The sequence below is a fragment of the Podarcis bocagei genome (genome assembly GCF_964188305.1).
Source record: "Podarcis bocagei genome assembly, chromosome: 3".
NCBI lineage: Eukaryota > Metazoa > Chordata > Lepidosauria > Squamata > Lacertidae > Podarcis > Podarcis bocagei.
Window position 1 is genome coordinate 82,794,361 of NC_138127.1, and position 17,459 is coordinate 82,811,819.

The window sequence follows — 17,459 nt, forward strand, 5'->3', positions numbered from 1 at the left end:
TTAAATTCTTTATACTTTAATATTAAAGACAAATATATGCAAAATAATATTTTATAGCATTCAAATCAGTAACAAGATGTTTAGAACTGCAGTATGATTAAGTTAACAAATTGCACCAGGTGATGTATACAAAGTTTATTAATACTAGTAAAAAATATGGTGACTCAACAGCAGAAAAGGCAAACGTAAGGTGAAGTGGCCATGCCACCCTCTTTCCATTATTATTCCCAATATGGAACCACAAAAGCATGAAGAGAGACCGAACTCACTGAAGACCAATAAGTAGGCAACATACATTTAAATATTTAGCATGTGCAGAGCCACAAATGGGAATCAGAGTTACAGACATTAGAAAATGCTCCCCTTACAACAAAAATGGTAGTGCATGCCAGCCTCCATTAAAGAAAGCTTGAAATCAAAGTCTGTACCAGAAATGGACTTCATATTCATTGCTATATGAAGTCAACATCAATTTAGAATACTTTAAAAATGCTTCTGTTGGTTGTGCTGTGAAGCCAAGTCCTTTGTGTAGAATGATGTGTTCCCTATCCTGCTTTATTCTACTTCAAGAACATCTTGAAAGACACAGACTTACAGATGTCCACAGACACATAAATGTAAACATATTATTCAGTTTAGTGTTTAAAACCTTTGATATATATTTCGGATATAAATATCCTTCAGCATTTTTACAAGGTATAATCCTGGCAGTTAGAGTCACTTTTCTTATGCCGTGGGGAAACTGCTGTCTTTGTAGGCGACGGCGAAGCTGCCCCAGATGTTTCAGATCCTCCTTCCACAATACTTGGTGAAGACACCAGATGAGGTGCTTTCTTCCTCCCCAGGAATCCTCCTCCTTCAAATCCACCTTTCTTTTTATTGTCTGCTTTGGCTTCGTTTTCTTCATCAGTTCCTCGTTTCTTCAACTCCAATACATTTTCGGGCACTTTCTGACCATCACTTGCCCCATCTGCTGCTCTGGTAGCTCTTATCTCAAGTGCTGCTATTGAAGCCCTTTTGTCAGTTATGTTTTCACCTGTCCTCTTCACTTCTGTCTGTACAGGACTCTGGTTGCCATTCTGATGAATACCTCTGTCTACCATAGTTTTGTTCAAATTAAAAGCCTGGATCTCTCTGTAGCTGTGAAAACTCTCTGTCCTTCGTGCCCTGGCTAATAAAGGGCTCTCCCTATATGGCCGTATGGAACCGTATGTAGTGGTTTCGTGGATCATTTCACGGTGTTGCAACTGGAGGCTGAAAATATTTTATATGCATGAGTAAGAGCACCAGTATCAATGAACACAGTCACACTGAACAGATACCACAAGCAAGAAACAAGGTATTTTCCTTTTTGAGCATCTATGGTGCTGTTGCTTGTGATGTTACGAGAGCTATTCCACACAAAGATAGTGGAAATTAATGTTAATGGGGGAACGTATCTGATCTTTCTGGGAGGCACTTATTTTGCATATTTAACAAAAATGAAACTTGTAACCTTTTGATAGTTGGGCAGCTGACTGTACCAAAGGAGACTTCTCTGGCTGATATCTACATTATTAGTCACATTGAAGAATAGATCCAGTAAAAATCAATGAATCTGAGTATGGGCTCATGTTGGCTATCACTTTCTGTAACATGCAGTTCTAACAGGGAACCACTATGTCTAACAAAAATCCAAGTCTCAAAATGTTGACTACTGAATGAAAAGATTCGGATTACAATTTACCAGCCAGTACAAACATGCAAGGACATACCTAGAGCTGGATTCACGCAGACGGCTTTGCTGCATCACTGAAGTGGCTGGGCTGATATTGGGAGTCGCACAGCGAGATGTGCTCAGGTCACACTGATCCAGAAGCTTAAGCAGTTCTTCTTCTGTAGGACCACCCACATCTTTTAAGAGAAAAAACACAGATCAGACACACATGCATTTAAACGGCCATAGTCTGCCCACACTGCATAGCCCATCCAGATCAGCACACTGTCTCGTTTGAGCCAAATACTGAAGTAGAACCCTGCCATTTTTTAGCATGCTGTTCCTAGCTATCCAGCCTTGCTGATCTCCTGCAATTCACCCGGAGATCCACCAATAAATCCTCAATCTACCTTCTTCCCACCTCTGCTTTAAGCAATACTGGAACTGCAGTATAGGAAGAATACAACATCTTACTGGACAACTACTAAATCTGGCTTCTTTCATTAATAGAAAAATTGGATTATTGCACATCTGACTATATCAAGGCAGATACCTTTTTCTTCGCTCTTATTAACCATATCCATAGCAGTGGTGAGGTCCCACATCTGAATACTGCCATTCACGTGCCCTGTGAAAAGGTAGCGCCGTGGTCTGGAACCCATCCGACTGGATCCCTCACATTCTCGTACAGTGAAGGATGAAATGGTAGTACAGTCTACAGCCTGAATTTCACATATCCTGCATTAGAAATTGCACAAGGGCACATTAAGTCAACCAATCTGCAAAAACAAGGGGCATTTTCATTTTCAGGTAAAAAGCTTAGAGATTACTAGTAAAACAAAAATTGTAACAGAAGTGTTATTACCTGACGAAGAAATCCTTAAACACCAAGATAAGACAGCACTGTCTTCTAAAATTTATTTAAAGAGTGCACTCAAAATAGGACACTTTGTTACTACATAACACACCATAGATATTCTCTGCCTTTCAGTTATCCAAATATCCAATCTGACATGCAAGCTAAGAATCAGCAATGCAGCCCTGTGACAGTTATGGAAGGGGGAAGAACCTCAGGGCGCTCATGAGATGTGGTCTGCCAAAGCCGGCAACTGGCACTGATGTGCTTGTAGGGTTATAGACTGTGGCCGTACTATACCATAATATCATCATGCATATGTTAAAGAATGTTCTAGAAAATGCTTTGCTCTATTCTGATGCAGAATAAAAACTCAGCTGTTTCCATCTCATAAATAGCCACATAACTGCCAAGAAGTCAGAATCCATGCAGTGCCTTGCTAGTGGTAAATCACAAATTGTCAACTTGCATATTAAGCCGTATCAAGAGGACCACAATTCCTCCCCAAATTTAGTGGGAAATTCAGTGGTAGTCACAAGGTTCTCCTGGAAGTATTTGTTCTAGGAAATGTTCTATAAACTGGCATATGCTTTTTTGAAAATTCTGCCTAAGTAATTCCAAGAGAAACCTGTGACTACAACTTCTGCTTTGTAATTGAGAACCCATCTCGTTTTAGCGAAGATGGCAGAGTAGATGTTCCCAAAGCAGTGCAAGAGCAAATGCAAAAGAAAATCTGGAACATCTGAATGCACCCAATGCAAACTGCTGCCATGGGAAGCAATAACCAACACAATTATTTCTGAGATAAAATGGGTATACATGAATGCAGGTTTAATTAACATGTAGAAGGCATAGGTTGATTAGACTATGCCTGCAGTAATCAAAAGAGAAGGAGGAGAACAGAAAGAGGTCAAAGTTGAACAAGCTCTGAGTTATTATGTTAAGATTTACCCTAGTACAACACCAATTTTAATAAACGTGTGGCAGTTTCTTCCTGTGCAAGAACAGAACATTAAATCATAGTGATTTATAACATTTATTGGGATGATAATTTGGCCTCCAACCATATTACAGGCTTCTAATGCTATTTGCTTAAAAACAAACAAGCTGTCAAAGGGATAATCTAGGTGCACAGAAAATGTACTCTTGATTAATTTCTCTAACAGTTGCTTATGATTGTACGTAATGAACTTTGATGCAAAGAAGATTGATTCCCTTAAAGAGTTTTATTCATTACAAGATTAAGCAATAAGAAACGATAGGCCATGTGTTAAAGATACTGTGTGTCGGTGAATCACTATTAGTGGCCTTGGTTGTACTAGCAGTTTCAATTTTAGAACAGTGCTATTTCCTTTAACTAGTATCCAGGGCTTTCAAAAACACTTTAGCTGCTGTTTCCACGTCTTTGGATTTCATTTACTTTTAAATGGCCAAGCAACATATCATATTATTTTATGAAAGGTAGCAATACACACTAGCATATGGGAGGAACAGAAGAGAGCTCTAAAATAAGGGATATAATTAAATGGCCATTAAAAAAGTGGAAGTTAAATGCAAACCTGCCTGCAGGTAAACTATGGTTGTAAAATACAAATTTTACTATTATGAGTAAAGCCAAGACCCAAATTGATTCTTTGTCCTTCTATATCCTTGTACCCAGATTTTCAAATACTTATCAATGTTTAGTTCTTGAAACATTCCTGTAACTGAGTAAATTCATTTTAGAGATAGGTTGGACATGCAGAATCATAGCCCTCTGCTGCAAAAGTAGGATACCATGACACCCACTCATTTTTTCTGCTCATTGCCAAGGATCTAATAGCTGAAAAATAGACGCAGAATATGCAGGATCCAGAGGCAATAAACAGCTTTGAGTCCTAATCCTTGTGACACAGTATTAAAGCGACACAAACTTGCTTTCATACAGGGCTGGTCTTGACCTTGTGGAGAGAAACTGGTGCATGCATTTTGTGGACGTTATCTTTACCATTTCAAGGGGGGGGGGAGAGAGAAGAGTTCGAACAGCTTTTGTTAGGGCAGGAATTTTTATACTGTATTTCATTCCTGCCACTGTTTGCCCGAAATCAGCACAGCACTAAGCCCCCCAATTATGGACTCATATTCTCAAATATTATCTTTGCTGAGAGTGTGGAGCAGGTGTAGGGAATGTTTGGCAAAATTACAGGGAACCAGGCAGAGGGCCTTCTCGGTAGTGGCGCCCTCCCTGTGGAACAGCCTCCCTTCAGATGTCAAGGAAATAAACAACTATCTGGCTTTTAGAAGACATCTGAAGGCAGCCCTGTTTATGGAAGTTTTTAATATTTGGCATTTTATTATGTTTTACATATTCTGTTAGCCACTCATAGTGGCTGGGGCAACCCAGCCAAATGGGCGGGGTGTAAATCATACAATTATTATTAATTATCATCATCATTATTAGCCTTCCAGATGTTGCCAGGGCCATGGCCCATGTTTGCTGGGGCTGATGGGAGTTGTAGCTCTCCAGAGGCCACTGAACTATAAATTTCCACACCTGGCGTAGAACAATTATTCTAGTGATAATTTTAAACACGATGTGCAGAATGTAACCTGCCCTCCCTCCCAGCCAACAGGATTACCAGAGAGTCATCATGGCACAAACATGAAGGTATTCTGTGATTCCATTATGCATTCGGTCTTGGGTACAACAGTTATGCTGGCCTTTTCATTTTCTTTCAGTATCCCCTGCGCCAAGAAAATGTGAGGCAGCAGTGGAAGAAGTATAATGTATGTTGTCCACAAAGTGGAAAGAGATAATGGAAGCAAAATTTGAGAAGAGTGGGATACAAAGAGAATTAGTTGACTGTACTTCTGCCATTGTCTATGTGGAACTAACAGTGAGATGAACATTTGCACTAATCACCTGGCCTGATGTGAGAAAAACAACACTGGCACCCTAACAAGGAAGCCCTCTTTTTAAACTACCACATGTCATCAATGGAAATCTCATAGATGCAGAGATATCTTTTATCATACATTAATCCGAGGTAGAGACAAAAGTCATGGTAGTTTAGTGTCAGCCAAAGCTATTTTGACAATCTAACACCGATTGTTGTGCCAGAGCTAATCGTGGAAACTTAACCAGAGAATCCTAAAAACGGTAATTTGTTTGGAACATTAACAATGAACAGAATTATTATGCTCTTAGGTGATACAGTAGCTCACACCATTTTGTAAACATTGGGATTTTATAATCATTGCAGTTAAAATTCTTGACATAATCTTACCACAGTAACACTTCTTGAGCAAATCTTAACACAGTAAAAACAAACAGAACTTCTTGTTAATTACTAGGCTACAAATTTACAATTAATCTTGACCTTCACTTTAATACCCAGCTGCACAATAATTTTGTTGCTTACCTTTTCCCAGTAGAAGAGAGCCTCACAAATAGTTTGTTAGTGATGGGAACAACTTTTTGGATAAACACCTGTTGGTCATCACGCTCACCAAATGGTCCTGTAATTGGAAAGCAAAGATGATTTCTCCCCCTTAATTCAAGGCCATTGAACATTTTTGAAATATATATACTGCACAGTAAACACATTAGATAAACACCCATTGAGTTCTATGTACTAGTTTCCAATTTTTCTGTGAAAGTTTTCAAAAAGCTGTCCAAAATGTTTAACAATGCACCTATATCACTACCTCAATGTGGCCCGTAACAATCCCTCACTCAATACTGTTCGTAGATACTCAATACTGTTCCTTTCCCCTTAAGGAAGTCTCGAAATCATCACCCTGTTTTTTATGGATTAAACTATTGTTAGTAGTCACCAGCTACTAGTCATTTTCTCTCTGCTTTAGCTGTATCCTCAGAAACATGTTTGCCAAGGGAGGGTCATGGGGCCAAGAAAGAGAGAGAAAATGGTAGTCCCTCCCCCACTTTTTATAATCTTAATTTCATCTATTATTTCATACTACCCTGAGTAATACAAAACTACAGAGTGGGTAAAAGAGCACTTGCAAACGTATTAACTGTTCAGAGATCTGCACTGGTTGGCCATCTGCTACCAGGCCAAGTTCAAGGTTAGTGTGGAGAGCCCTTAACTGCTTGGGTCCAGCTTACCCCCTAGATACCCACTCAACTGTTTGTTTGCAGAGCTCTGTCACAAGTGCCACGTAATACCCCTTCTGCACTTTTAAGAAACTGATATTTTAGTGTGGCAGCATCTACACTTTGGAAATCCCAACTCCCTGCTTCATATTCTTTTTTGGTGAATACTTAAAACATTTTTGTTTAGGCCATGTAGAATTTATATATGCTTTATCTCTCTTTAGCTACTGCTGATTTTAATTATCTTTTGAATGCTTTTAAATACTTGTTTTAACTATTTTTAATCTGGAAATTTAATGTTTATACTTTTGTAAATTGCTTAGGAGGTTGGTTGTTTTTTGTTTTTTTTTACAATCAAGTGCTATATAAATTATTCAGTCACTGAGAAGTGAATCCCTGGACCACCTTCCTGTCATCTAGCCCAAGGCAGCTACTTCTTCCACTACAGGCCATTTCCCATATCCCCTCCTCTTGTCATTTCCCATATCCTCTTCTCTCTTGAACACTGCAAGATAGAAATGTTCCATTCAGAGTCTCAAAGAACAGATTAGCTACCCGGCTGCTCCACTCAGAATGCTTTATCTACCTATATCATTTCCAGAAGAGTAACTGCCATGGCTCTCGGTCTCTTCCAAGGACAAAATTTTGAATGATGCCAAGGGAGTCGATCCTGGCTGTGTTGAAATCATTCCTCTGAAACGTGTCACTGTCCAGGTCCGAACATGATTGTTATCTGCACAAACTAGAAAAAGTACAAGAAAAACGGTTCACAAAAAGATACAGCTATCATTCTAAACCTCAACCAAAGTCAAAACCTCACAATATTTCTGTGTTACTAATCTCCATGCCTGTAGCCTCAATGGAACTTTGTAAGAATTGGTTTGTATTTTGAGTGCCTTCCAAATGTCTGAACTGGCGGTGCTTGTGGGTCCCTTTGTCCTATAGGCATAGATTCAGGTAGGTAGCTGTGTTGGTCTGAATAATAATAATAATAATAATAATAATAATAATAATAATAATAATAATTTATTATTTATACCCCGCCCATCTGGCTGGGTTTCCCCAGCCACTCTGGGCGGCTTCCAAAAGAATATTAAAATACTATGATACATCAAACATTAAAAGCTTCCCTAAACAGGGCTGCCTTCAGATGTCTTCTAAAAGTCTGGTAGTTGTTGTTCTCTCTGACATCTGGTGGGAGGGTGTTCCACAGGGAAGGCGCCACTACCGAGAAGGCCCTCTGCCTGGTTCCCTGTAACTTGGCTTCTCGCAGGGAGGGAACCGCCAGAAGGCCCTCGGTGCTGGACCTCAGTGTCCGGGTAGAACGATGGAGGTGGAGACGCTCCTTCAGGTATACTGGACTGAGGCCATTTAGGGCTTTAAAGGTCAGCACCAACACTTTGAATTGTGCTCGGAAACGTACTGGGAGCCAATGTAGGCCTTTCAAGACCGGTGTTATATGGTCTCGGCGGCCGTTCCGTCACCAGTCTGGCTGCTGCATTCTGGATTAGTTGTAGTTTCCGGGTCACCTTCAAAGGTAGCCCCACGTAGAGCGCATTGCAGTAGTCCAAGCGGGAGATAACCAGAGCATGCACCACTCTGGCGAGGCAGTCCGCAGGCAGATAGGGTCTCAGCCTACGTACCAGATGGAGCTGGTACACAGCTGCCCTGGACACGGATTTAACCTGTGCCTCCATGGACAGCTGTGAGTCCAAAATGACTCCCAGGCTGCGCACCTGGTCCTTCAGGGGCACGGTTACCCCATTCAGGACCAGGGAATCCCCCACACCTGCCCGCCTCCTGTCCCCCAGAAACAGTACTTCTGTCTTGTCAGGATTCAATCTCAATCTGTTTGCCGCCATCCATCCTCCAACCGCCTCCAGACACTCACACAGGACTGTCACCGCCTTCACTGGTTCTGATTTGAAAGAAAGGTAGAGCTGGGTATCATCTGCATACTGATGAACACCCAGCCCAAACCCCCTGATGATCTCTCCCAGCGGCTGCATGTAGATGTTGAAAAGCATAGGGGAGAGGACAGAACCCTGAGGCACCCCACAAGTGAGAGCCCAGGGGTCTGAACATTCATCCCCCACCACCACTTTCTGAACACGGCCCAGGAGGAAGGAGCGGAACCACCGTATAACAGTGCCCCCAGCTCCCAGCCCCTCAAGACGGTCCAGAAGGATGTTATGGTCGATGGTATCAAACGCCGCTGAGAGATCCAGCAGAACTAGCAAACAGCTCTCACCTTTGTCCCTAGCTCGCCGGAGATCATCAACCAGTGCGACCAAGGCAGTTTCCGTCCCGTGATGAGGCCTGAATCCCGATTGGAAGGGATCCAAATGGTCCGCTTCTTCCAGGCGTGCCTGGAGTTGTTCAGCAACCACTCGCTCAATCACCTTGCCCAAGAATGGAAGATTTGAGACTGGGCGATAGTTGGCCATCATGGCCGCATCTAAAGATGGTTTTTTAAGAAGCGGTTTAATAACCGCCTCTTTCAGCGGGTCTGGGAAGGCTCCCTCACGGAGGGAAGCATTCACCACCCCACGAAGCCCATCGCCCAGTCCTTCCCGGCTAGCTTTAATAAGCCAGGATGGGCAAGGATCCAGGAGACAAGTGGTTGGCTTCACTCGTCCAAGCAGCCTGTCCACATCCTCGGAGGTAACAGGTTGGAATTGATCCCACGCAACTTGACTAGACAGGACTCTAGCACTCTCCCGCCCCGGCCCTGCTCCCACGGTGGCGTCTACCTCTTCCCGAATCTGAGCGACTTTATCTGCAAAAAACTTTGCAAAATCATTGCAGGAGATCATGTGGCCCGTACTGGGCCCCGATGTAGCAGGTGGTTCCGCTAAATTGCGGACCACCTGAAAAAGTCTCCTGCTGCTGTTTTCTGCAGATGCAATAGAGGCGGCGAAGAAAGCCTTCTTCGCCGTCGCTACCGCCACTTGGTAGGCTCGACACTGAGCTCTAACCTGTGTCCGGTCAGCTTCAGAATGGGTCATCCGCCACCGGCGCTCTAGCCGTCTCAACGATTGTTTCATTGCCCTCAGATCCGTGGAAAACCACAGGGCTGTCCGGGCTCCATGCAATCAGAGAGGGCGCTTCGGAGCCAAACAGTCAATAGCCCTGGTTAACTCCACATTCCAGCGGGCCACCAGGGAATCAGCTGAAAGGCCATCAACATGGGATAAAGCATCCCCTACCGCTCTCTGGAAACCATTTGGATCCATTAAGTGGCGGGGGCGGACCATCCGAATCGGTCCCACCTCCCTGCAGAGGGGAAGGGTCGCGGAGAAGTCAAGTTGCACCAGGAAGTGGTCTGACCATGGCACTTCTTTTGTTTCGCTTTTTCTTAGTGTCAGAACACCAACATCCATGGAGGTAAACACCAGGTCCAAGGCATGTCCACGGCTATGGGTTGGGCCAGACTTAATTCAGGGACAGCCCCATGGAGGCCATGCTTTCCACGAAGTCCCGAGCGGCCCCTTGTAAGGTCGTGTCGGCATGGATATTAAAATCCCCTAGGACAACCAAACTAGGTGTCTCCAGGAGAACATCCGCCACGACCTGAAGCAGCTCGGACAGGGAATCCTTGGTGCAGCAGGGAGGTCGGTACACCAAAAGGAATCCTGTACTGCCCCTATTGCCCAACTTCCAGAACATGCACTCAGAGAACTGGGTCTTCCCAATAGGACGCCTGGTGCAAACTAATGACTTCCTAAAAATCACTGCAACCCCCCCTCCCCGCCCACAAGGCCTGGGTTGCTGTGCGTAAGAGAAACCTGGTGGACAAGCAGCAGGAAGAACAGGCCCATCTGCTTCACCCAACCAAGTCTCTGTTACACAAGCCAGGTCAAATCCTCCATCCATGATCAAGTCATGGATGGCAGTGGTCTTATGAATCATTGACCTGGCATTGCACAGCAGCACCTTCAGGCTATGTGGGTATCCCTTGCTGATTCTAGTATCCGTCTGGACAGGACCAGACCCGGAGGCAGGGATAGTCCTCAGACAACGACTAAACCTGCCTCCTCTGTAATGACATGGTCTGGTCTTAGCGTAACTCCTCCTCCCACCCGTGATCACTGAGATCAGTTGTCCCAGCGCATCCCCCTCTGTGGAACATACCCCAGCCATTTTGTTGGCTGGGACCCACTCCCCGGCAGCCCTGACCCTTCCCCTTAAGAACAAAATAAGACCTTAAAACAATAAAAAAACCCAGAAAACAAAAAACAATACAAATGAAAAACTATAAAAATTACAAATCCATTAAAATCAAACAAATTCCCAACTAAACATCCATCCCACCCCCATCCCCGTCCCCGCATATACAGAAAATAAAAGGAAAAAGAAAAGGAACATTTTAAAACATTTTAAAAAGAACTCTGCGCCCCTCCGGACACAGTCAAAATAAATAAAAAAATTAAACAACTGTCCAGTAGCGCCTTAGAGAGCAACTATGTTTGTTCTGGGTAAAAGCTTTCGTGTGCATGCACACTTCTTCAGCTTATACCCAGAACAAACTTAGTTGGTCTCTAAGGTGCTACTGGACAATTTTTTAATTCCTATAAACATAGTCTGCTTACGTCTTGCAGGAAGCACCAAGCACACTAAGATGGAGCTACAGTGCATCACCGTGTGCTAATAGTGCACCATACCTCTCATTTCTCTCAGAAGCGCGCGCGCGCACACACACACACACACACACACGCCCCGGGAGGAGTCTGTGAAGTAAAGGATATATTGCCCAGTGACTGCCAACTCCTATCCAGCTATGGATATTTGCGTTTGTGCCTCGCCTCACCATATCACCATTGCTACCTTTACTTTCTTCTATAAATTGCACTCATGACCTCTTAATCTCACTGGGCTTTCACACCAGAAACTCAGTATGAACAGGAGGTGCAAGTGGGGAAGTGGCTTTTATCCACTCTCTTTCTAGCTTCAGAAATATGAAGAAATGAATACAAATTAAATAGAAAATGGCAGGAGATCCCATTTCTTCCAACACGATTACCTGACACCAAATGTTTCTCCGACAGCATGATCTTTGTAACAGGGCTTCGATGAACTGTGAAAGTCTGAAAGAGTTGAGGGCCTGATCCAACCGTTTCTGGGTGTTGCACAATCACACGCACTGCTCCTGAACTTGTGCCGTATGCAATCTCAATCCAATTACCACTTACACCTACGGAAAACAAAACACCAATACAAAACTGCACTTGCTTCCAATATGAAATAGGGGCTCGAAGTTGCCTAGGAATTCTGCATAAACCAATGAGAGGCTTGTACACAGCTGCAATACTTTCTAGAGATGTGCCCCATTTACATGTTAATATTTGCCTCTTACTATTCTGTAACAACTCAGCATTAATTACTGCCAATGTCTTTCCCCCCATCCCCAAGACATCATGAAAGTTGGCAAGCAATGTTGGCAAGGTATGAACAAAAAATGAAAATTGAAAGAAAAGTTTGGAATTGTGCAGCAAGCAAACTTCTTGCATTACTAAGCCATCTTCCAGAATATGACACCTCTAGTCCTAAAACGGTTTAAACAAATTACATACAGCAATAAACCTGGGTTTTTATCAAGTGTAAACTGAGAAAGGACAGGCATGCAATCCTGATTTCTAATGAACATGCTACATGGTGCATAACATTCCCCCCCCCCATTCTTGACAGTGGCACCAAGGAAGCCTCCACTTCCCCAGTACTCACCCTGCAAAAAATATTATTTCAAAACTGCACTGTAGAAGACAACCATTTTTAAATAGGAATGACAGGGGCCCTAAAAGTTTGGCTGCTTGGTTTCAGTGATAAAGTGGATAATGTGCTTCACCTATAAAGAAATACTGTTAAATAATTCAGCAACTGATGTATCATTTATGCCATTCAGAAACACAATACTTGGGCTCTCTTCACCTGCACTAGGAAATGGCAGGTGTGAGATTTCTAGCTGCACAAACTTATGCTTGAATGTGCATAATGTGCTCACGTGTCATCTATATACGTACAAAGGAAAAAATAATGCCTCTGAATTTCCTGTTCTTTAAAATATAAATAAAAAATACCAAAATCCACAAACATCTTCCAGTTGAACATATCATTTGGTATGTTCCCTTGCAATAGGACAAATTTAAAATGGAACATTAAATTAAATTTCCTACAAAAGGATGCATTGAGAAGGTCATAATAATGCTCCCATACAGTATCAAACATTTATAATTAAAGGATATTAAAGGTGAAGATGGTACACACTTGTTTTGGGTGTGAGATAAACACTAAGTGCTGTTATGGCATCATTGGAAGGGTCATGGTAAAGTTCTGTCACCAGAAGATCATTATCCTTCATTCGTAGTGGAAATTTCTGCATATCTGTAAAATAAAAATTTAAAAACACACATTTATTCACCTATTTATAAATTACCCATCATCAAAATATATTGGGGCACTGAACAGTAGGTATAATGGTCATCTTAAGGTAGCAAATAAAAGAAATTCAGATCATAAATGTTGCTAATTTTGAATGGGAGAAATTTCATAGTCTTACCAATGTAATATATGGAGCCATTGTTGCAGCCCAGCAGTAAGAATGACCCAGCAGTATCATAACTGGTGATGGGAACAACATCTTGAACCTAAGATAAATAAAATGCAAGTAATGTACAGTATTTAAAATTGCATTTTTTTCCATCAGAATGTATTCAGTATTTCACTAGAACCAATGCAATATGGACCTATGCCGTCTGCCAGTGTACTACAATTTTCCTTTTTAAAAGTGAGTATAATTTTATTAGAGTTTAATTGGAGCTATTGAAAGAATGCTAAAATTTACATAATATAGGGCAACTTCCTAAAAGTTTATGAATCTGTGAAAGAACCCCATTGCCACATCTTGAAAGTAGCTTCTCTAACTATTTTTCAGATGTCGTAACCACAGGAAGCTTGTTTCTCAAGAGCATTACAGCCCATGAAAATTAAAACAAAAATAGTATTTTGTTGATACTTCTTTGAGAATGTTCCCCTTCTGACTGAATAATCAAACATGTAAAGTGAAGACAGTTTTCAGGAACCAGCTTCCAAATAACCTGCAAGTCCACTTTTGCCTTCAAATGTTCCCACCAAATAGCAATTCCAGAAAGTGCAATTCACAGCGTTGTTTAGCAAGTAACTGATCTGCTCAAGAGCAATAATGATCAGCAAGTCTGTTATCAGTTCCATCCAGATTTCTCTTGCTGTTCCAAGTCAAGAACACATTTGTCCAGTCTGCCTTGTTTATACAGTTTGAGGGGGTGGAAGCTGATCACATGAATCCAGGGGGAGGTTATCCTTGGATAAGAAGCCAGTCGGTCTCCAGAGCCATGAGGGTGCTGCCTTACATATAATGGCCAAAAAAATCTGGACCAGGTTACGTCAAAGACTGCTTTACCCTCCATTGCACAGCAAGGGCAATAAGATCTACAAATGTAACCCAACAGCTCTATTCATTCCCACTATGCCATTACATTCGCAAGAGAGAAAGACCATTTCTTACCATAAAAATATTCACACAACTTCAGCAAGCTTCCAAGGAGGGGTGTACATAATGTGAAGAGGACATGTGTGATAAGTACAGCTATAAAGCAGACAATGCCTATTAACTCCTAAAGTAACACCTAAAACATAGATCACCTTCTTGCAGATTAGGCAGAGACTCAAGAGTTTTTAAGCAGGTACTGACAGAACTTTTAAAGCGGTTTTAGCTGTTTGTGTTAGATTCAAATGTACTAGGTCAGTTTTCAATACGTAACAAGATTATTATGTTATATCACTTGGCTTTTTGCATTCTTGCAGTGTTAGTCATTGGCATGACTGTCACTTATGGGTAAAATCAGGATTTATTCAACCAGTACTGTGGCAGCCACGGGAGTCAGCCTTAGGTCACTTCTGCCTCTCGAGATTTGCAAGGCAGCCTCTTGGATTTCATTACAGTGTCTTTACATTGTGCCACAGAAACATTCATCTGGCTGTGTTACAAGGTTTGTTTCCTGCATGAATGCCCAGCTCTTCCCTCGGTCTTGTCTGGAATCCAAGAATCTCTATTCTCATTGTCAGAATGCATAATATATAAAAATCACAGGGCATTTGAGAATAGAAATATAAAATAGATATCTTTGAGGCATGATGTGCAATGCAATCAGTTCGAGAGCTTTTGAGGGTCCTCAAGATTAACATGCAACTTGTTTGTCTTTGATGCAGTCTGACTTACAAGTAAATGCAATAATAAATTGTAACGAAGGATAATAAAAAAGAATCCTTAAGAATAGGTAATGATAAACTTTGCAAACTAGCACCCTCAGAATTTATGTTGTTTTTACAGTATCATAAAACATGTCATATTAAGCATTTCTGTTTAACATACCTGCCAGTGTTGAGTCACGGCATTCCATACTCCAACTTTTCCTGTATGACTAGTAGCCACCAACTGGTTGCCAATGAAGAAGAGAGCATCCACAGGAACTCCAAGACTAAATACTCCTATTAGAAGAAGAAAAACAACCACCAAAGAAAGTGTGTATTAAGTTTGCTTCCAGAACAAATATGATCAACCAACATAAAGAGGGGGGAAATCAAAATGCAATGTGAGCATTACAATGCTGCTTTAAGAAAGTTAGAGAGGTTTTTTTTTAATCAGGTAAGAAGGCAATAAATACATTATATTCTGCTGTAACAATATTCTATCCAGCTGCTGGCTGGTTTAATGGAAGACTCAGCAACATAACCCGCTGTGACTGGGTACAGTCTCTTCTACACATTTACTTCGTGAGACCCAACAAATGCCTCAATATGTACTGAGGTTACAAGTGGCAGAAGGAACAGCAGGTTGCACGGTCATGCTTGTCGCAAGCACAAAATCAAAATGGTTATATTCTATGTCAATCTGTATTAACCATTTCTCGTTTCATACTGAAAACAGACTCTCAGGACTGTATCCAGTGAAGAAGTTCCATTATCACAATGATTTCCTTATGCACAACAGAATGCCCCCTCTGCCCTCTCACATATCCCATGTGCCCTCCCCAATCTGCTCTGGAGGGTTGGGGAACAGAACAGATTTAAAATAAAAAAATTCCTTCCAGTAGCACCTTAAAGACCAACTAAGTTAGTTCTTGGTATGAGCTTTCGTGTGCATGCACACTTCTTCAGATACACACGAAAGCTCATACCAAGAACTAACTTAGTTGGTCTTTAAGGTGCTACTGGAAGGAATTTTTTTATTTTGACTATGGCAGACCAACACGGCTACCTATCTACTACTAGAACAGATTTAGAGAGTGAATGGGAGGAGGAGCCAGAGGGAAATTCCATTGCACAACCAAAAATCTAGCATTCCTTGCACTAGCAGAAATACTTTGTTTGATGCCACCCTCATTCTTTGATTCTATGACGTTAAATTGATCCATGTGCGCATTGTTGCAAACCCTCTCTCCAATTATGAATTGTCCAATTTGTGGCACAAAGTGACATGGCTGATTAATTCATTACTATGGCCAATACGAATGTAAAGTGTTTAAATAGTCAGAATACATCAAGACTGAAGAGATCTTGTACTTTTCCAAGTTTATTTTCTTGGGTGGGGGTGACTTGACAGAATGTTTGTCAGTTGTAGCCATCAGATCAGATTTAATAAGATTAGTATTGGAGACTGCAGCAAAAGAGTTTAGCATGTTGCCAGATTAAGTGACTTCACAGTATAGTTTTTAATTGTAATTTTAAAGAGTTAATTAAACCTGCAGTAGAACCATGCAATTATATGAACATTTTTAAGTATAAAAGCTCTATATAAACCCTTTGAAGACCCTTCAGAATTCCAGACTTTACAAGGGTAAACTGTGATACCAAAATGGTATTTTGAAGAGGACAGTAGCTGCTGTTTTCAGATAACAGTCAAGAAGCCTGGTGCATAAAGTGACTTAATTAAAATGCCAAATAATTTTTCAGGACATATGATCATCTCTGATACTGACTATATTTAACAGCAGGGCGCCTAAAAGCAGGCAATAATAAAAAGGAGAGAAAGAACTAGAATTGATTACTCTGGAGAAGGATGAGGTTCAGGGAAATCAAGGAAGACAGCATGAATAGTCTGAAGGAATTTAAAGTGTCACTCCTGCTTAGGCTCAACAATCCTGACGGCCGTCCACAGGGAAGACGACGGCATAAGTAATGACAGGTTCTTGTCTTAAGGGGCCCTCTCAGTAAAATATTGCTTATAGCAGCAATCCAGTAGTGGTATCTTATGTAAGTAATATTGAAGGGAAAACAGCCTCTGGGAGAGCTCTATCATGGAGATGCCAGCCCTTGCAATTTTCCATAGATGGTGTTGTCAGCTTCTGAAGAGTGTTTGTAACAACAAATTGTTTCTTTTACAGGACATGAACAAAGCACTACTTCTCTATCCTAAGGCAGGGCTGCTAACATTAGGCTCTGCTAGATAAATGGGCCTGTAAAGTTCTCTGAAAGAGAAGAGTTTTGCTTATTAAATGAACTGAAAACTCTTTGGGATGTATTAATTTCAGAACATTTATAACTTTTAGAGCATGCTACATAACGTAATGACTCTAATGAAGCCGGATTGTTCATTTTCCGTTTAAACGCTTAACTTAAAAGTTAAAATTCATTAACGCTACTTGAAAAGCCCAATTTAGATTTCGTTAAATGCAGAGGGGAAAGCTTGAAGGGGCTTTTCTTTGTCAAATGTGTTCTTGACTCTGACACAACAGAACGTTGAAGAAGAGTTGGAAGTAATGTTAAAAGCCGAAGTA

The 17,459-nt window shown here is 41.5% G+C and overlaps 1 protein-coding gene across 2 annotated transcripts in view; it reads right to left on the reverse strand.

The window, feature by feature from the left end:
- The window catches only part of KCTD3 (potassium channel tetramerization domain containing 3), a 36,301-nt gene continuing 18,842 nt past the window's right edge, over window positions 1-17,459 (reverse strand). For both annotated transcript variants that reach the window (XM_081187103.1, XM_081187102.1), the window contains exons 10-18: window positions 15,056-15,171; window positions 13,205-13,292; window positions 12,913-13,029; window positions 11,672-11,842; window positions 7,235-7,390; window positions 5,954-6,050; window positions 2,250-2,434; window positions 1,755-1,893; window positions 1-1,254 (exon numbers count right to left, since the gene is read on the reverse strand). In XM_081187103.1, the coding sequence (XP_081043229.1) occupies window positions 690-1,254; window positions 1,755-1,893; window positions 2,250-2,434; window positions 5,954-6,050; window positions 7,235-7,390; window positions 11,672-11,842; window positions 12,913-13,029; window positions 13,205-13,292; window positions 15,056-15,171 (1,634 nt within the window). In that variant the 3' untranslated portion in view covers window positions 1-689. The remainder of the gene's footprint in view (window positions 1,255-1,754; window positions 1,894-2,249; window positions 2,435-5,953; window positions 6,051-7,234; window positions 7,391-11,671; window positions 11,843-12,912; window positions 13,030-13,204; window positions 13,293-15,055; window positions 15,172-17,459) is intronic.